The sequence below is a fragment of the Ctenopharyngodon idella genome, chromosome 11 (assembly GCF_019924925.1).
Source record: "Ctenopharyngodon idella isolate HZGC_01 chromosome 11, HZGC01, whole genome shotgun sequence".
NCBI classification, from domain to species: domain Eukaryota; kingdom Metazoa; phylum Chordata; class Actinopteri; order Cypriniformes; family Xenocyprididae; genus Ctenopharyngodon; species Ctenopharyngodon idella.
Window position 1 is genome coordinate 1,197,653 of NC_067230.1, and position 24,790 is coordinate 1,222,442.

General features: G+C 37.4%; 1 protein-coding gene across 2 annotated transcripts in view; it reads right to left on the bottom strand.

Moving 5' to 3' along the window:
* Positions 1-24,790, bottom strand: part of LOC127522725 (ephrin-A2-like) — a 159,364-nt gene that overhangs the window by 13,775 nt on the left and 120,799 nt on the right. Inside the window, exons 2-4 of one of the 2 annotated variants that reach the window (XM_051913001.1) lie at positions 23,647-23,939; positions 15,682-15,747; positions 4,419-11,925 (exon numbers count right to left, since the gene is read on the bottom strand). In XM_051913001.1, coding sequence (XP_051768961.1) covers positions 11,807-11,925; positions 15,682-15,747; positions 23,647-23,939 — 478 coding nt within the window. In that variant the 3' untranslated portion in view covers positions 4,419-11,806. Of the gene's footprint in view, positions 1-4,418; positions 11,926-15,681; positions 15,748-23,646; positions 23,940-24,790 lie in introns of those variants that run through there. The other variant, XM_051913002.1, reaches the window with a different exon arrangement.

The following is a 24,790-nucleotide window of genomic DNA, read 5'->3' on the forward strand; positions in this document are numbered from 1 at the left end:
TCAGAAATTCAGTTTTTCTTTTCGTTGCCTCAGGGCAACGTTGTGCGATAAGGGGTACTTTTTGAGGATGTTTTGGACAATACCTCACATTGGCCATAATGTGTTATATGAAGGGAAGATGCAGGGTTCCTGGGTGTGCAGGAACACCCAAAGTGAAGTGAAAAAATTGTAACATACACCTCTATTTCACGGCAGAGAAGAAGTGCTTTTTGAAGTTTTGTACGGAGTGAAATCTTATTACATGAAGTATATTATATGGCATGACACACTACATGATACAGACCTATGCATGTATCAAATTCAATATATCAATGTCTTTCAAGTGTTTTTCCCTTTTTACTTAATGATTTCTTGACATTTTTAAAAAAAAATTGGTTTTAATGATAATTTTTTCTATGATTCTGTACCATTGTTGCACAATATTTTGGGGGGGTCATTTTTTTTTTTTTTTTTTTTATCAATAAAATGTTCCCAAATGAACCAAAAAATGATGTGGAATATTTTTTTTTCATGTGCCATCAACTTGTGTGCAGTAGAGGGTTAAGGCCTCCTCTTGATAAGAGAGTCGTTATGATGAGGCCTCTGCTCCTAGAGCTCTGCTTTTATTTCTAAGTCTATTATTTGCTAAGTCGTCAGGCTCTCTTTGAGCCTCCTTGACTAATATGAGCGTCGTCAGGCTTCCTCTCGTTTCAGGGTTACCCTTTTTTTGAGGCCTCCGCTCTCTAGAGCTCCGCCTGGATATCATTTGTGGGTTTCAGGCTCTCTGTGAGCCTCCTTGCAGGTTTTCCTGAGTGTGGATTGTTGTTAGGCCTCCTCTCGATAGGAGAGTCATTATACTGAGGCCTCCACTCCTAGAGCTCGGCTAGGCAGTAGGGTAGTGTGCTAGGTAGTTAGGCTCTCTTTGAGCCTCCTTGGCTGCTTATCTCAGTTAGAGTGTGTTAGGCCCCCTCTCAATCTGGGAGGTACGATTTAGGCCTCCACTCTGCAGAGCTTTGTGGGCCAGCTGGACTCAACCCGGCACTGCCCTTGGGTTAGAGTCTTGTAAGGCTTCTTGTTGAGGCCTCCTCATTCCAGGGCTGCTTTTGGAGGTTTTGAGTTTACTAGGCTCTCTGTGAGCCTTTTTGTAAGCTGGCCTGAGTATGAACGTAGCTGGGCTTCCTCTCTTAGAGTCTTCCTTGAGGCCTCTGTTCTTGAGAAGCTCCAGCCTATGGTTGTCACTGGTGCGCCTAGGGATGAAGACTCTTTGAGTCTTTGACTTAGCTTAGCCAATAAGGCATTCATCCCTTCAGCATGGCAGCATGGGTATTCCATTCCCTATTGTGACTCCTAGGGGACACAGCACGAGTTCCCTTTCGGGAACGTCTCCCTGTTTCCCTGAGAATAGGGAATGAGACGCTGCGTCCCTTTGCCATGCTTCAGGCATTCCTGCTCGGTCTCCTTCCGACAAGAAATGGATGATGACAAGAAAAGGTGCTCTTTCTGTCTGCCTCGCTGCTCAGATTGGTTTGCGTTTGTAACTCCGTATAGCTTTGTTTTGAATTTCTTTTATTCATTGTTGCTTATTTTTTATATTATTTATTTTTTTATTACCTTATATGTAATATTGCCTACCACACTAATCTGACGTCGCTAACTTGTAATCTTTGAAACTAAATCACTGTTACAACGCATTTGCATTTGCAGCGCTAGCTTGTTAACTTGTTAACAGTCTCTCGCGCGCTCCTTTTCCAACGCGTTCTTCAAACAGCTGTGGTAAGTCGGATCAGTCTACAAATAGTCATGTCATGTCATGTCATCCTCTCCCAGCATTGCTACCTGTTCCATTTGCCACATGTTTACCATAGCTCTCTCTGTCAGCGACGAGGGATTTACATGTCATAAATGTAGGGAAATAGTCAGGCTGACAGAGAGAATCTCAGAATTAGAGACTCGCATCCAAACTTTAATCGAGGATAGTAAGAATGCAAGGGCTTCAGATACTGTTTTGGATGCGACTAGCTTAGTGAACTCTGTACATTGTTCGGTTCCGGCTGTAGAGCCCGCGCAGCAGGGCACTTGGGTAATGGTGAGGCGGCCTAGCCGCGGAAAACACCACTCTTTCGTTCCAGTAAGAACATCAAACGGGTTCTCCCCACTCAGTGATACACCCACTGAGAATCCTGTTGAAAGTGCCCTAGTTATTGGCGATTCTATTACACGGAACGTGAAAATAGAGACACCAGCCACCATAGTCACATGTTTGCCGGGAGCCAGAGCACCTGACATCAAAGCAAATTTAAAAGTGCTGGCTAATGCTAATCGTAAATACTCTAAGATTATTATTCACGTCGGCACTAATGATGTTCGACTTCGCCAGTCGGAGATCACTAAAATTAACATTAAAGAGGTGTGTGAACTCGCAAGTACAATGTCAGGAGAAGTAATTTGCTCTGGCCCCCTTCCTGTTCGTCGGAGTGATGAGATAGTTAGCAGATTATCATCACTCAATGGCTGGCTGTCTAAGTGGTGTCCGCAAAATAATATAGGTTTCATAGACAATTGGAAAAGTTTTTGGGGCAGACCTGACCTGTTGAAAAGAGATTGTATTCATCCCTCCCGGGATGGTGCTGCTCTTCTCTCTAGTAATATGGCACATAGTCTTAGAACTGAAACATGACAAACTGGGGCCCAAGTCAGGAAGCAGACAGACTGGCTAAACCGACCGTCTGCTAGCTGCCTCACGTTACAGAAGTCAGAAAATTCAGATAACTCCCAACACATAGAAAGTCTTACACCTAGATATTTTCAAATAGAGACTGTGTCTGTACCCCGAATTAGTAAAAACAAAAAACTTCCAAACTCATTTAATGGTAAAAATTTAATTGATGTTCAACAAATAAAAAATAGAGATAATAATGCTAAACAAATGATAAAACTCGGGTTGTTAAATATTAGATCCCTTTCTTCAAAATCATTTATTGTTAATGATATTATCAAAGATAATAATCTAGATGTGAGGTGTTTGACAGAACCTTGGCTAAAACCGGACGATTACATTACTTTAAATGAGTCTAGTCCTCAAGGTTATGATTATCGACACAATGCCCATCAGAAAGGCAAAGGGGGAGGTGTTGCTGTAATCTATAGTAATATTTACAGTATTAGTCAAAAGTCTTTCAAATATAATTCCTTCGAAGTAATGGTACTTTACGTAACATTATGTAGGTTGACATTTGTGCTGGCTACTGTATACAGGCCACCAGGACACCATACAGACTTTATCAAAGAATTTGCTGATTTTCTGTCGGAGTTAGTATTGGCTGCAGATAAAGTCCTTGTTGTTGGTGATTTTAATATCCATGTAGATAATAAGAAAGACGCATTAGGATTGGCATTTGCAGATATTCTAAACTCTATTGGTGTTAGACAACATGTGTCAGGACCTACTCATTGTCGTAATCATACTTTAGATCTAATATTGTCACATGGAATCGATATTGATGCTGTTGAAATTCTGCAGCAGAGTGACGACATCTCAGATCATTATCTAGTCTCGTGTATACTACATTTAGTCAAGGCGGCTAAACTGCCTCCATGCCATAAATATGGTAGAACCATCACTTCTACCACTAAAGATCGCTTTATAAATAATCTTCCTGATCAGTTTCATCGCCTTAGCATACCAGAAAGCTTAGAAGACCTCGATGTTGTAACAGAAACTATTGCCTCTGTCTTTTCCAGCACATTAGACTCAGTTGCTCCTTTGCGGTTAAAAAAGATTAAGGAAATTAATCCAATGCCATGGTACAATGAGCACACTCGGGCCCTAAAGTTAGCAGCCAGAAAAATGGAGCGCAGCTGGAAGAAAACAAAACTAGAAGTATTTCGCATTTCGTGGAGAGAGAGAATGATTGAGTACAGAAAGGCCTTAAAATCTGCTAGATCTGCTTATTTTTCAAAACTTTTAGAAGAAAATAAACACAACCTTAGGTATTTATTTGATACAGTGGCTAAATTAACAAGAAATAAAGCTTCAACTTCTGATGTTTCCAAAGAGCACAGCAGTAATGACTTTATGAACTTCTTTATTTGCAAGATTGATAATATTAGAGAAAAAATTATAACCATGCAACCGTCTATTACAGTATCGCGTCAGATAGTGCATTGTAGTGTCTCTGAGGAAAAATTCAGTTCATTTACTGCTTTAGGAGAGGAAGAATTGTCTAAACTTGTTAAATCATCAAAATCAACAACATGTATGTTAGACCCTATACCGACTAAGCTATTGAAAGAAATGCTTCCAGAGGTTATAGATCCTCTTCTTAATATCGTCAATTCATCTTTATCACTAGGATACGTACCGAAAACTTTTAAGCTGGCTATTATTAAACCTCTTATTAAAAAAACACAACTTGATCCTAGAGAATTAGTCAATTACATGCCGATCTCAAATCTCACTTTTCTGTCAAAAATACTAGAAAAGGTAGTATCATCACAACTATGTTCCTTTTTAGAAAGAAATAGTATCTGTGAGGATTTCCAGTCAGGATTTAGACCGTACCATAGTACTGAGACTGCTCTCATTAGAGTTACTAATGATTTGCTCTTATCATCAGATCGTGGTTGTATCTCTCTATTAGTGTTACTCGATCTTAGTGCTGCATTTGACACTATTGATCACAATATTCTTTTAAATAGACTCGAAAATTATGTTGGCATTAGTGGAATTGCATTGTCATGGTTCAAATCATACTTATCTGACCGTTATCAGTCTGTAGTAGTAAACGAAGAGATGTCATATCGATCACAAGTTAAATATGGAGTACCTCAAGGCTCAGTACTAGGACCGTTGCTGTTCACTCTGTACATGCTACCCTTGGGAGATATCATTAGGAAGCATGGCGTTAGTTTTCACTGTTACGCTGATGATACTCAGCTCTATATTTCTTCGCGCCCTGACGAAACTTACCAATTCACAAAATTAACAGAATGCATAGCTGATATAAAAAATTGGATGACCAGTAAATTCCTACTACTAAATTCAGAAAAAACAGAGATTCTAATTTTTGGACTAAAAAAATTCTTCACGTAATAAACTAGAATACTGTCTAACACTTGATGGCTGCTCTGTTAAGTCTTCGTCGTCACTTAGGAACCTGGGTGTGCTCTTTGATACCAATCTTTCATTTGAAGGCCATGTTACTAGCATCTGTAAAACCGCATTCTTCCATCTTAAAAATATATCTAAACTACGACATATGCTCTCAATGAAAAATGCAGAACAGTTAGTTCATGCGTTCATGACCTCAAGGCTAGATTACTGTAACGCTCTACTGGGTGGTTGTTCTGCTCGCCTGATAAATAAACTACAGCTCGTACAAAATGCAGCAGCTAGAGTTCTTTCTAGAACTAGGAAGTATGACCATATTAGCCCAGTTCTGTCAACACTGCATTGGCTTCCTGTTAAACATCGTATAGATTTTAAAATCTTGCTAATTACTTACAAAGCACTAAATGGTTTAGCTCCCCAGTACCTGAGCGAGCTCCTAATTTATTATAGTCCTTCACGTCTATTGCGATCTCAGAATTCAGGCCAGCTGATAATACCTAGAATATCAAAATCAACCGCAGGCGGTAGATCCTTCTCCTATTTGGCACCTACACTCTGGAACAATCTTCCTAGCATTGTTCGGGAAGCAGACACACTCTGTATTAAAAACGCATTTCTTTAACCTGGCATACACATAACACATTACCAATTTATATTTTCAAATCTGTTAAAGGATTATTAGGCTGCATAAATTAGGTCAGCCGGAACCGGGAACACTTCCTATAACACCTGATGTACTCGTTACATCAGAAGAAGAATGGCATCTACGCTAATATTAGTCTTTCTGGTTATCCCGAGGTTCACCATAGTCAACCGGATCCAGGCCGTATCCAGGTGAGACCAAGGACCTGCGCCTTGACACGACCACAACGCAGCCCTGAAGTATCAGCAGAGATTGAGTCAACTAGATCATCCACTCTGAGGGCCTCATCGACACGACAGCCACGACACAGTTCCTCAACAGCCGTGATGAATACAATCCTCAATTGGATGGAACTGGAATAAATACTTTGAATGTTGCGATCCTGTCGGACTTATGATAGCTACCTGAATCGTAACAAAGCACTGTTGGCCAGAGGAGAACTGGCCCCCCGACTAAGCCTGGTTTCTCCCAAGGTTTTTTTTCTCCATTTAAACACCTATTTGCCACTTGTCTGCCACCTGATGTCACCTGATGGAGTTTGGGTTCCTTGCCGCTGTCGCCTTTGGCTTGCTTAGTTGGGGACACTTGACATTTGATATTCAACAGTGCTTTGATCTGCCTGCATTGACACTATTCTTTTAAGAGCTGCTGTGCAGCCAAATAATGTACCAGTTATCAATGTAAAGCTGCTTTGACACAATCTACATTGTAAAAAGCGCTATATAAATAAAGGTGACTTGACTTGACTTTTATACTCACGGTCGGACTTGTGGTGACGTCATAGGTTGCCGCCTGCCAATGTCAAGTTCATTGTCGTGTTTAGACTCACGCTTCAGACACTTTGCATGCCGGAGGCATTCCCCATAGCGACCCCTAGGGGATGCAGAGTCTCATTCCCTGTTCTCAGGGAACCATGGTTACATGCATAACCTGAGAAGTTTTCTTTGATTTAACAACAAATGACATCAAATTGACATTTAATACGAAATCCGAAATAAACGTGAAACCCCACTGATTTTACAGCATAATTAATGTGTGTTTTACTCATTTACTGATGTGTGTGTGTTCTTTAGAAATCACCTAGTACATACTGGAACCATTATAAAATTAAAATAGGTTAATGCATTAACTGGGCTAAATAAATTTGATTTCTCCTTAAAAACATATCTCCTTAAATACAATAAAATCAACAAATAAATTGTATGAACTCAATATACAATGAACTTGGAAGATTCAAAACATTTTGTTATGTTGATAGTGATACAATTCAGATACTGTCAATGTTGAACTTGTACATTTGCATATGCATTCAAACATGGAAAAATGCATGTTAGAACCAGTGTTGCCAACTGCTTTCAATTGAAAGTAGCCAAAACTGCAGCTAAATGTCACTAGATGACATCATAATGGCAAATTCATTAATCTATATCATTATTAATTATTAATCTATATTAATATGAATATAGATCAGTTGGCAAAAATAAGAATCTAGATAAGGTTTGTCCAAGAAGTTGCTAGATTTGTCCCTAAACTTTTGAAAAAAGTCTCAAATCGGGCAAGAAATCACTAAATCTAGCGACAAAAAATCACTAAATTGGCAACACTGGTTAGAACTGCACTTTATGTACAAATGCTCATGTTGCTTATGAGCTCATGTTGCCATTTTTAATTCAGTGAGTGTTGACCAGTTACCATCTACCAAATAATTTGGTCCATAGGTGTTCCAAAGAGTGTTCTCTAGTTGTTCACTGCTCATTTTTTTGTACAAATGTGAACTTATTTAGAAAGTGCATGCATACACAACATTCTGCGCATAGTGTATACTTAATCCAATGCTAGAAAGTATGCTATTCCAGACCAATCCCATAGTGTCTCACCCCAGTTTAACCTTTGACCTCTTGCAAATGAAGCAGATAACTAAATTAAACTATTTTTATTTCAATGAACTTCATAATTTCTTTTTCTTGTAGTTTATTATGTTTATTTGAAAGAGTATGAATGTAGGTCCCACATAAAAGAAACAAAATAAACAAATGGCATGTTATGAGTTTTTCTAGACGATTAATGTCATCATATTTTACAAAAATGTCAATGTCAAACGCTTTTACTTGATGTCAATGACATTTGACTTACACAAAATGTTTTCCATATGGTCAATTATAAGCCATCCATACATACCATATTTAGTAATGTAGAAATACTTCCTATTCCATAATGTGATGCATTATTGACGACATGATGCATAATTTCCAGGAGGCCCTAGTGTCACGGAAAGGGGTATTTTATAGAATCTTCCATCATTTTCTGTTTCAGCCGTCTGGTAGGAAACAGATAATACCAAATTGAGGGAAAATTGTCCAAATCTGTGCACAATTACCCCCATCTCTCCTCAGTAAGACTCCCATGGCAATGTGGTTTTCATCGCTGCATGAGACCAAGCTCAGCACTCAGTCCTATCAGCCTCCATTTTCTGACCCTCTTACAAACATTACTGGAAACTACAGCCGTTCAGGTGCATTTACTGCCATCCCTTCCCAAATAGTATAGCCTTTGGACACAAGGTGTCTGTGTGTGTCAGTGAGAGACAAACAGAGCAAGAGAAAGAGACATTTAGAAATGGAAAATGTGTTGTCAGTTTAAAATGAAGTTTTCAGAGTCCTGGAGGGTTACAAGGCCAGCAGGGATTAAGTTATTGAATTACACTGCTAAATTGATGGATAATCTTTCTTTTTTCTCCTCCCAAGTTAGAAACATAAAAATCAAAGGAAGAGCTTTCATGTTGTCTGGTTTCTGTGTGATTGATACATTACCTTATCTTTGAAGATGTCTCTGGAGCTCATTTGGTCTGGTCTGAGATTCTTTGCTTTTATCAAAATACAAGTAACACTGATGAAAAATGTCTAATTCTATAATTAAAAAAAAAAAAAGTTGATCAAACAGATTAGACTTTTAGAATTTTTGGGATACTTCAAAGTCCAAATCTAGTGAGCTGCCTACAGAGGGAGCATTTCAACAAGTCATAAAAACTGTTCTGAAATCATTTGAAAAGGATCCAGAATCCACTACAACTTTAATTCAATACTGAAAAGTATTAAACATGCCAAGTTTGCTGCCTTTGTAAAATGTTATGAGGTTCCATGGTGGTTGGGATGCTACCTCAAAAGGCAGTTCAAAAATCATTCTAATGTGCTGATATGGTGATCAAGAAACATTTCTTATTATTGTCAGAGTTGTTTTTGTGGAAACCGTGATGCTTTTTTTTCAGGATTCAGTGAAGAATAGAGAGAAGAATAAACAGAATTTTTTTTTTTTTTTTTTTTTTTGGAAATAGAAAATTTTGATCAATCAATGGATCATCGCTTAAAGTATTAATGTCTTTCAAGAAAAAACAAAAAAACAACCCAAATCTTCTATTTTGAACAAAAAAAAAAGCTTTATTTCAGTTTTTTTTTTCTTTTTTTTTCTTGCAGTTGTCCTTTGCCAGAGCATTTGAACATTTTATAGAAACTCAAAATATGTTTTATCCACATGATTAACAAATAAAAATAATCTCATAACACTTGGAGAAAAAAATATTCAGGACTACATGTACCAGAATGCATCGTGATACAAGCAGGAAACAACAACAACAACAACAACAACAACAGCAACATCTGACTTGTCTAGACTCATTTAACTGCAGAACTGGTACCATCGTTGCTCTAATAATTCAAGGGTCTACATTATAATTTCATATCACATATGAATAATTTCTGCTGCTCTTTTGAAAAGTTAAAAATAACACGGGAATAAGTAAAATATAAAAGTTCCAACACACATTTAAAAAAAAGTTTTTTTTTTCATTTTCTTAGACAATCCATGCCGACTTGCCGTGAAATCTTCATGACATATATTATTACAGTCACAAAACAATTCCAACGCACAAATATTCCCACATCTTTATAGTTTCTCCTTTCTGTTAATTTTTTTCATGAAATTGTCAAAAAAGCAGAAGTGCTATGTGGATTTTAATCCCTCATATGGAGTCATGTTATGTAGGGTTTCTATTTGCAGTGCAAGGCCTCGGTCCATCGGTCTTTACGCCAAAGCCTGTGATGTCACAATGATGTCACAGTTACCAGGCGCTCAGAGTCCTGAGGCCTCTTATTCAGCGGTCCTCCTCAGCACGGATAAAGGGAGCAAGTGCAAGTGTGGGAGATCTATGCGTGATGGGGCAGCACACAGAAAAGACCACATTCAAAAATGACAGCGAGAGAGAGAGAGAGAAGAGAACAAGAGAGCGACACAGGATGGGACGAAAGTTAGAAAGCCGACCTGACAACAAACACTTCTTTGACACAGACATCCCTCTTCCACTTGGCACTGTATACACTGCAAAATTGCATTCTCTTAATCTGTATTTTTGTGTTGTGTAAAACTGCTTAAGATAATAAGACGTGTTTTGGGGGATATTTCTTGAATTTTTTTCCCTGTTCAAGTGTAAACTTCACAAAAGTCTGTTAGATTTATGCTTAAAATAAACAAACAAAAAATTATTTGTAACAGAGGTCCTAAGGTGGCATTTGCTCCATGTGCACAAGAAACATTCTACGTGGGTACAAAAAACTTGTGTGCAAAACTTTCACATGTACACAAGAAATTTGTGTGCATTGAAAACTAGATTTTTTTTTTTTTTTTTTTTTTTGCACATGAATGTGTTCATGAAAAACTTTTTAAAACTTTTTTTGTTTGCACAAGCAACTTTTTTTGTATGCAAAAAAAAAAAAAAAAAAAAAGTTTACCCAGTTTTGCACAAAAATGTACATTTGGAAATATGTACATATGGAAAACATGTGTGTGAAAATAAGAACATTTCTGTTCTCGACATGTAAATGAGAGGATTTTTCATTCTGTTGTGAGTGCGAAAAAGAAAATGTTTAATTCTGTTGAAAATGTTTCATTTTCAGAGGAAAGTTTCTTGTGCATATGCAAAACTTTTTCTCATGCAAAAGTCTTTTTTCTGTCACTTTAGGGGCTGCACAATTTTTCAATGGCATAAATAATAAAAAAAAAAACAATGTAAGATGTTGTAAGGTTTTGATATTTTTACTGGAAAACAAGTCAAAAATACTCACTAAGAAAATTATTATTATTATTATTATTATTATTATTATTATTATTATTATTTTATTTATTTTGCAGTTTGAGACAGACAAACTCATTTCAGATTGAGCACCAGTGAAAAAGGCCATATTTAGCTATTGTTTTTTTGATCTACTCAACATTCTTTTTTTTTTTGTTTTTGTTTTTTTGTTTTTTTTGTTTTTGTTTTTTGTATGACAAAAAAGATCATAATAGAAAAATCTACACTGTCGTCTGTCACTCCCCTCCCATGAATCTAAAAGCCTGAAATGTTCCATGGTTGCATGTAATCTCTTATCAAAGCTAGCATTTCCCCATGTCCCCTATTAAAAAAGTTTAAGTAATGTCTTTGGCAGATTCACAGATAGAATTGTCTCTTCTCTCAATGAGTAATTAGAACACATTTTTTTCTAGTAATTTTGTAAGGGACTGTGACTGCTCTGTACATTTGTTCATATGTGAACATTGGCATACGCACACCCACAAGCACAAACTCACTCGCACACTTTTATGGTCTCACATTAGTGAAAATTGAGCTCAGATGACAGTGAAGGCTCAAGTAGGTGGTTAACGCATACAAACAGAGCGATTCAGATGGCAGTCACTTGAATCTCTTGACATGCGGATGATGGTGGGATGTAGGCAGAAAAGTACAGCACACTCAAAAATGCTGGCCGCTTCACTTGTCTTTTGTCAGTCGAGCAAAAGAGCCTATGCAGGAACGCCCATATTTAGGCATTTGGGCGAGGCATATTGTCATTGTAAATTAGAGATGGTTTTTGGATGTCCAGCTGGGTTGCAGGGTTGGTAAAAATCCATATCAACAGTGCAAAGAGCAGGTGAGGAGCAATGTTTGCTGGCTAGACTCCAGATCTCATGGGGTGGGGCATGTCATTGTGATGTATGATGGGGTGGAGCAGGTTGGGCGTGGTCAGGCTCAGTGGATTATAATGCTATGAGGGACACAGAAGCAGAAGCAACGAAAGCATGAGCCACAGGCTGGGCGTTAATGCCCAACCACCACTGGAGTCATCTGTCAAGAACGGCTCTGGAGACTCGTACAGAGAGTCATCTGAAAGAGAAAAAAAGAGAAAGAAATGAATATTAATCATATTGCACCTTTGCCTCTTCCTGACTGTTCCACATTACTTACAAACAGTAGAAAACAATCTAACAACAGCAATGTGCATTTCAGGAATATTCATTACAGGAGAGATCATAGGGTATTCACTGATCATTGAAAATAACTATTGCAGGAGCGGTTTCAGAGGGACTCTGTCCTATTCAGATTATATGATTTGGTCTGGTGGAATGTTTTTGATTTTAATCATTTTAGACTCACTGTACAGTATTAATAATTAGAAATATTCATTATGGAATCTGCAAAATATAAAAAAGTGCAGAACAGAACACATATTTTGTGATTCTGTATATATTCTTACACTTGACCATTACACCAACAGAGAATATAATAACATCGCATTCTAAATACATAGACATTAATTTTGAGTTGGTCCGTTTGCAACTATAACAGCTTCTACTCTTCTGGGAAGGCTTTCCACAAGATTTTGGTGTGTTTCTGTAGGAATTTTTGCCCATTCATCCAGTAGAGTATTTGTGAGGCCAGGCAATGATGTTGGACAAGAAGGCCTGGCAATTTCCGCTCCAGTTCATTCCAAAGGTGTTCGATGGGATTGAGGTCAGGGCTCTGTGTGGGCCAGTCAAGTTCTTCAACACCAAAGTCATCCAACAATGTCTTTATGGACCTTGCTCTGTGCACTGGGGCACAGTCATGCTGGAATAGAAAAGGGCCTTTTCCAAACTGTTCCCACAAAGTTGGAACCATACATTGTCCAAAATGTCTTGGTACTGGTGAAGCATTAAGATTTCCCTTCACTGGAAGTAAGGGGACTAGTAAGGGACTCCTGAAAAACAGCCCCATACCATTGTCCATCCTCCACCAAACTTTACAGTTGGCACAATGCATTCAGGCAGGTAACATTCTCCTGGTATCTGCCAAACCCAGACTGCCAAACAGAGAAGCGTGATTCATGATTAGTCCAGTGGCAGCGTGCTTTACACCAGTCCATCTGACACTTGGCATTGGCATTGTGCTTGGTGATGCATGGAGCTGTTTGGCCATGGAAACCCATTCCATGAAGCTCCCACAGCACTCACTGACTTTGTGTGGTCTTTGGCTTTGTGGTTGAGTTGCTACTGTTCCTAAATGCTTCCACAAAACATTATAAAATCTTAACAACCCCAAATTTTTTAACAGTAGTGTATATGTTTAAAATAGTGTGTGTACATACACAATTTTTTACATTTATATTTATATATAACATATATTTAACATTTTGCACATATTTATATAGCTTGAATTTTTCTAATTGTACACATAATTATGATTCTTTGCTAATTCTATTATTTTTAATATTAAATTGTTAGAAAGAGAACTGTCACAAAACTTCTTCTTCATCACATTTTGATATACTATACTATTTTCACTCAGATTTGGACAGAATCAGTTGTGATTCTGTAAAATGGGATGCAGCTTCTGTGCATTGTTTACTCTCTCACTGCTGCCACCTCTAGCCCATGGCCCATTCTTTTTCCCAGCCTGCCTTTCATTGAGCTTTTGTCTCAGGTCTAACAATTCCAGTCCCTTGATCTCTAAAGACATTATAATGGGGTCTGGGGTTTTGATTAACCCTTGTGTCAAGATTAGGATTCCACCCAGTCAGAGAGAAGGAAAATACACAATGACATGGAGGGGTCACACCAGATGATAAAGCTTTTCACTGACAGGCATCTGCTGTTCTTTTTGTTACTTTCCATCCTGTATATGCACATATAAATATTTCATGAAAACACCCCAAAGCCCACACCCTAATAAAACAATATGCAATCCTTTGCAACAACTTTCTACAACTCTGAAGCCCAATAGTGGATAAAGGATGAGAACTATGAATTCAAATTCATACTTTCAATTGAACTTGCGGTCAGTCAGTTTTTGACTCTCATATGATTTAATCGCTGTGAAAGGCAGTGTACATTATCTCTGAGAAGCTGGGTGGAGTCACGAGTGCTCTTGTAAATAGATACATGATAGAGTGAGAGGTTGATCGTTATTTCAATTTGCATGTGATTGTCTGAACTGCTCTCTGGAACACTTCTGTTTGCTAACAATTACATCACGCTAATGGGCTGTCACATGAGCTGAGGCTTCTCCTCGAAACTTACACAACACCTAAACTATGACTGAAAATAGGCATGGTAATTGTAAGGAATTTAACAATTCTAATTGTGATTCTTTTTCCATTTCCTTATTGATTTCATAAATATGGGACCTCAAACTACACATTCTTAGATTGTACATTACAAGTTTTTAGTACTCATTGAATTCATGTTGGTTTCATATGGTTTTAAAAAAACTTTTATAACATTTCCAAGAAAAGTTATAGTTAGATTTAATGTTTCTAAAAATGTCATGCGGTTAACCAAATAAAAGATTATAAATGTTTCTACACCCTAATTGTATGTACTCATCTCAATTCAATGCTTTTTTTAAAAAATATATTTCTCAAGGTAAAAATTATATTTTAGAAATATCAAAATACTTTTGGTGAGTCTCACCATATTTTACAAACTGAACGTACCTTGCCTTGTCATTAAAAAAAAAAAAAAAAAAAAAAAAAAAGATTTTCCCCCTGCATGTCGCATTAAGTGATTTGGCGGATAAAATGTTTTTAATTGTTAAGGAGCAGTTGTATCAGAATTTTCTTTTTTTCTTTTTTTTTTTTTTTTTTAATAATAATAAAAGATTATGCCAAATACTTAGTAAGGTTTTCAAGAATATAATTATTTAATTTTTTCCTTTATTATGATATCAGGACATGTTGTGCCATGGACCTAAAAAAATATGTTGTCTACTGCATAAAAAACGGTTCTAGATTCTCAGCCTTACTAAGAAACTAAGAACCTTTAAAAAATATTAACGTCTACTCAAAAGTTTTTTTTTTTTTTTTTTTATCTAAACAAGTGTAAAGTGTGTATAAATACTATAGAGCATTCAAAATGTCACTCTGCATCTTTCCATGTCCACCTCTTGCAGCACACCCATGTTTTACTTCTAACTATTTTGCAGTGCCAAGTCCTCTTTGACAGTAAGCAGGTCAAGGTGTGATGAATGTAAATGCTGTAAATTAAAGTCTAGCTCAATGAGTATATTTTCTGGACAAGTCTGACATGAGGGAGAGTGATTTAAGCAGTGTTACCCATAGCTGGCATATCTACCTGGGACGAGGGGTTAAATAAACCAAGACCTCTGTGTTTAACTGCAGGCTATTCTGGTGTTTGTGGCTTGTGTGTGGGAACCCCTGCAGGTCTCTTAACGTCTGAACCTGCTTGCCTTGATTAGTTGCAGGTCAACATTTTTTGATCGTTATCTGCCCTGTGTGAGATGAATAGCTTCCTACAGCGAGTGTCCCCGAGGGGCAACACTATCGCTCCACCGTTTCTGGTATCATGAATGATCGGCCCCATGAAACCTTCGGCCCCATAAAACAAGCTGTCTTAGTCATCAGTGGAGGTCTAGAGCGAAGAGAACAAAGTTCCTGAAAATAAATAAAGTAAAGCTAAGCATTTCACCCATCACTGGAGCTAATACAGGTGTTCACAGAATTCCCAGGGTTGACATGCTCAGTTAAATCAAACAGGACACGAGGCCTGGGATGTGAGATTCCTGGTACAGATTTGCAAGTATCACTATAAATAACATAAATAGACAGAGAGCAGACACAGCGGGCAGACGCTGGGACATACTCACTCGTAGGCTTGACGTACACCTTCAATTTCAAACACGGCTTCCCACCGAGGTTGGGGTGTGGTGAGGCTATGGAGAGACAGAGAGGGTGAAAATTACTGTTAATATTCCTCATAGACTGATAAAACTATGTGACTTGACATTATTTACTTAAAAATGGCTTAAAAGTACAGTTCAGAGTTCAGAAATTAATCAGTGTTATAAACTATGAAAAGTAGTGAAAATCAGAAGAAAAAAACTAATGTGTCAGTATATACTTATAAGAATTTATACTTATTTTAAGAATTTAAAATACTACTTAAAATACTATTTAAAAGCTTCTCATCACACCCTGCAAATGACATAACTGAATCAAAGACAATTGTGCAGAGTAAAACTTATGACTTCCAGTCCTTTATTATAAGTATTAAAGTGATGGGGTAAGATGCTCTCCGAAGAAAGATGACCCCCCACCTTAATTTTTTCTCTTGACCATAGATGGCACAAGATCTCATCTCAACACTTTTGACAAATGGCTATGCTATTTTTAATTTTGTCCTTTTATCTGAATATTCCAGAACCAGGAATCGGAGCCCATTAAAAAAAAAAAAAATGTTGGAATCGAACAGCCTTATTTAATACTTATTGTATTCATCATTGGGTTATTTTAAAAATCTATGAATTAGATGTACATTTCTGACACCACTTTTCATTAAAACCTGTAGGCTAACTGAGTTAAATCATTCAATTTGAATTCATAGTCTTGCTATTATGAAATATGGGCATTTACATAATAAAAATATTAGTTAAGTCAATATTTATTTGTCTGTATACAAGTCATAGAATAAATAAATAAATAAATTTAGATGAATCTCTTTTTCTGGGATTGTACAGATTTGGTACTGTATATATAGTAGGGCTGTGCAGCGGAGCCAATATCTTATCTGTATCTATATCTGTAACAATCTCAAAATTATTTGTGTCTGTGTCTCTATTCAGATTTTTTTTTTATCATCGTCCATACGAACTTTGTGTTATGTCAGGACAATCATAAAATAGCTGATAAGAGAACATGGAAGTTGAAATAAAATATGGTTGAAAATTGCTAAAATATCTTTTACTATACAAATGCAAATCTGAACAAGTTAATAAATAAATGCTTGCTGGCTCTAAGAACATAAACATTTAAATAGACATATAAAGTAGTAGAAAAAGTGTAAGATGTAGCACTTTAGTAGACATTATCCTTGACAAAGCTCTGAGAAAACTTCTTTCTTCCATCTTAGAAATATTGCCTGATTGTGTCAAATGCTGCTGAGAAATTGATTAACACTTTTGTGTTTTCCCGTATTGATTATTGTAATGTCTTGTTGGCTGGGGTGTCAAAAGCTACCTTAAACAAATTGCAAGTAGTGCAAAATTCGGCTGCTAGAATCCTTGCTAGAACTAGGATAAGAGATCATATTACTCCCATTTTGGAGTCCTTGCATTGGCTCCCTGTTAGGTTTAGGGTAAACTTTAAAATTTTGATGCTTACTTATCAATATTTGGCTGAGCTTTTAATTTCTATACTCCAACGCGTGACCTTCGTTCATCTGAAAATGGTCTCTTAACTGTTCCTTTAACTCGCTTAACATTGATGGAAGGTAGGGCTTTTTCTTCATTAGCTCCAAAATTATGGAATTCTTTACCAGTTGAGATAAGGCAAGCTAAATCTCTTAGCATTTTTAAATCTCACCTTAAAACTCATTTTTTAGGGTAGCTTTTAATTTAATAATTGTACCAATTTTTCATTGTGCTTATTTTATATGGTGTATTGTGTTGTTTCAATTTTATATTGTGTATTATTTAATATGGTGTATTTTTGTTGTTTTATTTGTTTCTGTAAAGCACTTCGAGATGTACATTTAAAGGCTATAGAAAATAAAGGTTATTATTATTATTATTATTAATATTATTATTGCATAGTGATTTTAGAGGTTTATGTATAATATCTCCTGGCTCACCTGTTATCCAGCAAACTTGAAAAGTGACTGCGTCTGCCAAATATATTTCCTACTATTCAGTAGAATTTGTTATTAGTTTTGAAGCCATTATCCGTGTCTTTCCAAATAAGGTATTCAGCTTCAGGCACATCCCTAATATATAGGTTACGCTGGTTAGCAAGCATGACCATTAGCCCCGGCTGGTACAATGTTTACTTCCGATGTAACTTCTGAAACTTTACTGTTGTGCTTTATAGCATTGCAAGGTATAAAAAGTCAAGACAAAGACCATGTGGTCCTCTGACAGTAAACACATGTGAGATTCAGTCTCGTTGGTAAGGCCATGTCTACTGACACCATGGCAACCAGGGGCTATTGTACTCTCTGATCCAGACACAACATTTACCTGGAGAGCAATGAACAAATTTCCATTACTCTGCCATGTGAGTCTCTCCCTCTTTTACCCTCATACACACTACACATAAGAAAAAGCACTTAGAGTCTGTTCTCCATTGAAAGTCTAACTTCATTCTGGCACTCGTTTCCCTTCATCTCCTTCAAAAGCACACAAATGGATTTTTGGCTAATTTTTTAAGATTGCAAATGGAAAACAAATCAGGATTTTGCCATGACACAGTTTACAGCTTGCTCTTCAGATACATAAAAATTCCTTTAGCAATTACCGCAAATCACTCAGCGGCTCAGCTAATGGAGAGCTGATGTGTTCTGCACAAAAAGCTTCTTTTAGGTGAATTCTGCTCTAACAGGTGTTCTTAAGTATGTGGATATAAAATTGGCACATGGTGTTCTCATACTGTCAAAAAATACAATATCAAAATCTGAGGTTACATTTTACTTTAGTGAACAACATAAATCACTCTGTTATTCATACAGTTCTTTTATACAGCATTTTTAATGCACTTTAAAGACTTTTAAAAAGTACCACAACTATGCATTGTACTACCATGTTTTTTTTCGTACAATGTTAGTACTAAAGTATTCTTTGAAATATCTTAAAGTACCATGTACATACAATGGAAAATTAATATGGTGATTAATTGTACAATCATTCAGTTGTAAGAGAAAGACTGAAATCTACTTAATTATATGAAAAATATATAAAATTGTGTGTTTGTAAATGACATCTCATAGTTGTTTTCTATGCAACTATCATCATCAACTAATATTGAACTACTAATTAAAAAATAAAGATTTCTCAAACACTCCTAACCCATCTTTTATGGGTCAGGAAAACAACTAGATCTGCCCCAAACTCACACCATTGTTTGAGCCACTGCTACTATGTCGGGCTGGTTGAAATTCTCAAAGAAACAAAGAAATGTTTTGAAAGTGCCCCAGAGACACAGTGTTTTCAGTAAAAAAAAAAAAAAATTATATGGATATTAAACTAGTCTAAAAGTACCAGTGTAATTGTTTTTTTGTTTTTGTTTTTAAAAATGTCACATTTCATCATTAAAATGTAAATGTAAAATATTTGGTGAAAGGAAATTTTCTAACTAAATTAACACAAAAATTTACTTGTGTTATGATTATGGACACATGAGGAGAATTATAACAAAAGAATGATTTTTGAAAGTGTGTTTGTATGAACAGAGGGCTATTAGAGATCTGGAGTATTGTGTGTGTGTGCTGGGAGTGTCCGAAATTCTCATTTGCCATATTCAAGCACACAGGCCTGTGAGAATGTCACAGTTGCCATTCACTCAGTCACCTTCTCTGGTGGGTCGAAGCGGGGTTGACCCAAAGGTGATGGACATCCTCTATTGTTGTGGGATACCAAACTAAGCCCCCCCAGTAACCCTGTGGCAGACCCCTTTGCCTCATAACCCCAGGGGCCATGACAGCAACAATATTGATAGTAGCCAAACACTTCTCTGGAGGAGGAGACGGCCTCGTCTGATGAATAGCCAGACTAAGTACTTCTCAGCCCAGGCCGCTGTCTTGAACAAAAGGTGCATAATAGCGGGTCTCGCACCAAGCGACAGGGCGGACTGCATTAAAAACAGCTCAGGACAGGCATAAGAAACACCCAGCCTCGAGTGCAAACTTTGAACCCTGGGTTCTTTCTTTCCTTTCTTTTTTTCTTTGATTGACCCTCTTCTCTGTCTCTGTTTTCCCCTTGCAACTGGGGTGAAAATGTCCCATGGCTGGAAGGAAGGTCTGGGACGCCCTGCTGGTTTGGTGACAATTCTGTGACACCCACCACGTCAAATTCCTGGACAGCCATGATATTTGAAGCGATTCTCATTTGAGACACTCTGTGCCCGCTTTAGGTCAGACTAGCAGACAGTGATATATTTCACCACATTTATGAATCACGCTAACTTACAAAAGGACTTAGGAATTTATAACTAATAATTTATAACTTTAAGAAAATTCTGCCACTATTTATTCACCCTCATGTTTTTCTAAACCCTTTTCTTTTTCTTCAGTGGACTTTTTTTTTTTCTATTCAGTGAAAGTATAACAAAAGCTAAAGCATCAAGTAGGGCTGCACGATTAATCGAAATTAACCCAAAATTGTGCTTAAACCGCCATTATGAAATCTCAATGGCTATGATTTATTTTATGTGCAGCTTGTCAGTGAAGCACGACTCTGTGATCAGTAATAAATGCTACACCATCTCAAAGCACTGCGAGTTTGAGTCACTTATAACATGCATTTGAAAAAGCAACATGCATCAAACATCTTTCCAAACATACATTTATGAAGCATTTATGAACCTCTTGTCCAACAAAAGTTGTTTTTACTCCAAACTCACTTCATACCATCAGTTGAGTGTTTGGAATAACATCCTTCTGTGAGATGATGTGGCTTCTTACACAGAATAAGGTACACAACATATTATTTCACATTATTCTATACAGTGATAAAGGCAATGTCGATTAGCATTGCATTATAAATATACATTATTATCATGAAAATACCCGAGAAGGCTTGAAGAACTCAGATAAACTATATATTGTTGTAGTCGTGTGTTTATTAGTCATGTTTAATCAATCAAATCGTTTAAATATTCTGTTTATTCAGCTACAGCGATAGTATGATGCCCATGCAAAGCATATTTGGAGTTTCTACGTGAGAGCACCCTCTGGCTTTCAGAAGGAGCAGCATTTACTACTGATCACAGAGCAGTGCTTTCTGACAAGCTGTGCATAAAAAAAAATAAAAAAAAATCACAGCCTTTGCCAAAACGTGTCCGGTTTAATTTCAATTAACTGTGCAGCACTAGTATCAAGCTCCAAAAATAAACAGAAAACACCATATAAGTACCATAAATGTAGCACATATGACCTGTGCACTATATTCCAAGTCCTATAAAGCCATACGATAGCTTATTGTGAGGAAAATGCTTAAATTTGTGTCCACAATTATGCCTGCTACTGCTATCAAATCTCATTTTCACTTCATGTTCAAACTTGCATTGACATGTTTAGGTACAAGACATGTAAGAACCAATGGCATTTCAAACCTGTTTTGATGAGTTTTGATGTGCCATATCTGAAAGTGAATGAAATTTATAGTTAGAATTTGATTTTTAAAATCATTTTTTATACGAATTAAAATTGTGTGAATTAAATCCAATTCGGCAAAACATAAAATAGTTAAATTGTCTAATGATATCGAGTTGGGTTCAGAACAATATTTTCATCTTTAGGTGAGCTATTCCTTTGAGACCATGGCGTGTTTTACTTGTGTTGTTAAAAGTTAGCATTATCAACAATCTTTTTGTTACACAGTAAAAGGTATTACTACTCCTTTAAGCACAGAAAGCCCTCAATATTTCTGGCCTCTAAATCTTTGGCTTTTAGGTACAACAGATGGCCATGAACTATTAGAAATGACTCTTCAACGATTATTAGGACAAATGTGCTTTTAGATTTCAAAAGAGCAATTTGTGTGACTATGCTTTTAGGATCAGGTGTCCAGGCACACAATGGGTGGTTATAGTCATGAGCAGAGCTACAAGTTGTGTCCCCCTGAGTACCAAATCTCTGAACTGCCGATCTCTGAGGCCGCAGGGACAGTTCTAAGGCAATCCGGGACATGGTAAAAATCATGCCATTCTACTTAATGAGCTGCATTCATTTAGGATGAAAAGCTACATTCTTTTATCACAGGAAAACTTTTCTCTCAAACTCTGTTCTCTCTTCTAAAAGTCAGAATAAACACATACACACACAGACAAAAAAAGAATAAGTGAGAGTAAAAAAACAAAAAAAAAAAAAGAAAAAAAAAAAGCCTCATTAATGCATCCAGCGTGCTGCCCTGAGCCTTTTCCTTTTGCCTGTGCCCAGCGGGAGCCCTTTTTATCAGGCCAAAGGACACCTTTCACAAGACCATTAGTGAAACAGGGACAGATGCACCCCAGCAAATCCCCCCCTGTCATGCAAGTGAGAGCGAAAGAAGAGGATAAAGCAGAACCCCACTTGATTCGTCCGGCCAGGCAAAGGTCTGACCTTGAGGCGGTGGGCGGGCCGCCTCCGGAGGAAGAGGTGTTAGGCCTGTCATTGGGGCACCATCCCGAGCCAAAAACTCCCCCTCCAGGTTAATGGCTTTTAGCTGTTGTTATCTGTAAAATGGTAATGGATGGCACCCCAGAAGCTGCAGATGCAATTACTCCCATCAGGATCCTTCTGTTAAATATGATTTGACCAATCAGCATAATTTGGACAGTTACGCATGATGGCCTTGGTAACTGGTTTTGCACCGATCTCACCCAGAGAGGCAAAGTGCACAGCTAATAGTGCACATGCCATTCAACAAATTGATATTTTCATCAGACAGAGACATCCGGACACTGCCAAACTCTCCTCCCAGGGGAGTTCAGGGGTAGAACAGGACTTTCTGCTCCTATGACTCTGATTAAACTCCTAGACATTCAAATTGCTATAATAAATGTCTCCAATAAATGTTGGCATTGGAAAAGAGTGGTCCACCTGGCATAATGCACCAAAATTAAATGGTTAGATAAGGAGGAAACGGCTTTCTTTGGAACACAAATGAGAAGTTTAGCATACAACAAAAGTGAATGTGTCCAGGGGCCATCAAGCTTTATAAAAAAAAAATTAAAAAAAAAGTGCCATAAAAGTTACATAACAATACTTACATAAAAATACAATATTTATTGTGCTTTTAGTCATTTTTGGAACTTAACAGCCCTTGGTCCCCATTCACTTTCATTGTATAGAAAAGAGCGGCAACAAAATTCAGCTAAATATCTCTTTTATGTTCCATGAAAGAAAGGTATACTGGTTTGGAATTACAAGAAGGTGATGGTAGAGTTTTCATTTTTGGGTAAACTATCTCTTTAAGCTTCAGCTGATGTGAACACCCATTCCTTCAGTCTTCATCAAACCTGATAAAATCTTCCTTCAGAGACAAACACCAGGGAAATAACAACACAAAAACTGAGAGGGAAGAACAAAATTGAATGTTATTCTTGTGATATCAAATCAGGGAGATTTCAGGAGACTTATGTTTCTCTCTGTTTACTCTGGGAAACCCCGGCTACTGTAGATGAGTCACTGTTTACTAGCCACTTACAAACAAGATTCTGCTTCAAATACAACATTGTGCATAACAAATTGGTTTCATGTAAATTCAAGATGTGTAACCTGTAATTTTAAGTTTCAGTTACACTTTGCATTTGGTTCCATAAACCATATCTTTATAACATTAACCAAAGACTGACTGGCACATACTTTATTTTTTTCTTTCAGCCATATGCCTCTAGAGACCACATAACAGGTTTCAGCAGACTGAACCATGTGGCACATGTTATTGATCAAATGTTGTTGTGAAGTCTACGCATCCTTATTAAGTCTTCCTTTACCCTCTACACCCCAGTTCCTGTAACCCAAGAACCATCAGTTCAGTGAATGATTGCACCCTGGGGCCATACTGACACCTGGTCACAAGAAAACATAGATGAGGGATTCGAAGTTGAAGTCTGAGAGTTAAAAGGAGAAGGCTACTCACAGATGTAGTAGTATTCATGGCCTGGGCGAAACTCAAAGCCCAGGGAGAAGGGTGTGAACAGCTGGAACTTCTCTGAGAACTTAAGGGGCCCATTCGGACTCATTGGGCGGTTGCATTCCCAGCGCTTGAAGCCTTTCATGTGGTGGTTGCAGGTGGTGTAGCCATCATAGTTGACCATGAAAAGGATGTAGCGTTCCATGCGCTCCTGAGGAAGATGGTCCTCATAGTGTGGACAGTAGATGTCCAGGTAGTCGTTGATAGCCACCTCCACTGTGTATTCACCATGCAAGAATCTGCAAAATAAACACAAACAACTTACTTGAGATTTACAAAACTGCAAAAGTTCTCACAATGACAGGGCGAAGACTGATAATGTAACATCTTTTAACACAAAACTCTTTTATCAGACAAAAAAGAAATTGCTAGAAGCTCCTGTCACTCATAGTGGAGATATCCTCCATGTTGCATGTGACAGGATGGGACTGGTCTAGGGGGACTTGGTGCTAAAGGCCGAACTGACTGGAATGACCAAGTGGAAGTGGATGAGCAGAGATTGACAGGTTCAGAGAGAGAAAGCCACTTCATTAAGAGTTTTCACACAGTCTGGCTTCAGCCCAGCTCTTCTAAAATGAGTTTGCTGGCTGGGGCAATTTAGACACAAATTGAGCACCTGTAGGAAGGTACGACTCAAGACACAGAAACGGCAGTCACTTCGCTGGAACTGTGACTTCACGTGCAGACGAACTACTGTGTGGATATACTGTGGACCTAAAAAGCACTTGGACGTAATAGGGATAGTTCACCCAAAAATGAAAATTCTCTCATCGTTTACTCATTCTCACATCAATTTATTCAGCCTTCCTTTCTTCTGTGGACAGAAAAACCACGGATTTGCTTGAATTTTTTTTTTTACTGATATTGACATAATAAAAATATTCTACAAGGAAGGTATTTAATCCCTTTAAAACCATGTATTTTATTTTGATATTTTATTTTGATAAAATAACTTTTTTTTTTTTAACTATACATCTGGTTTTCACCAAGAAAACAGACACAGCAAAACACAAACATGTGTGTGTGTCTGCGAACTTGAGTTCTTCAGATCCTCTTTTTCTGTCCACAGTGTGAAGATTACATGAATAAG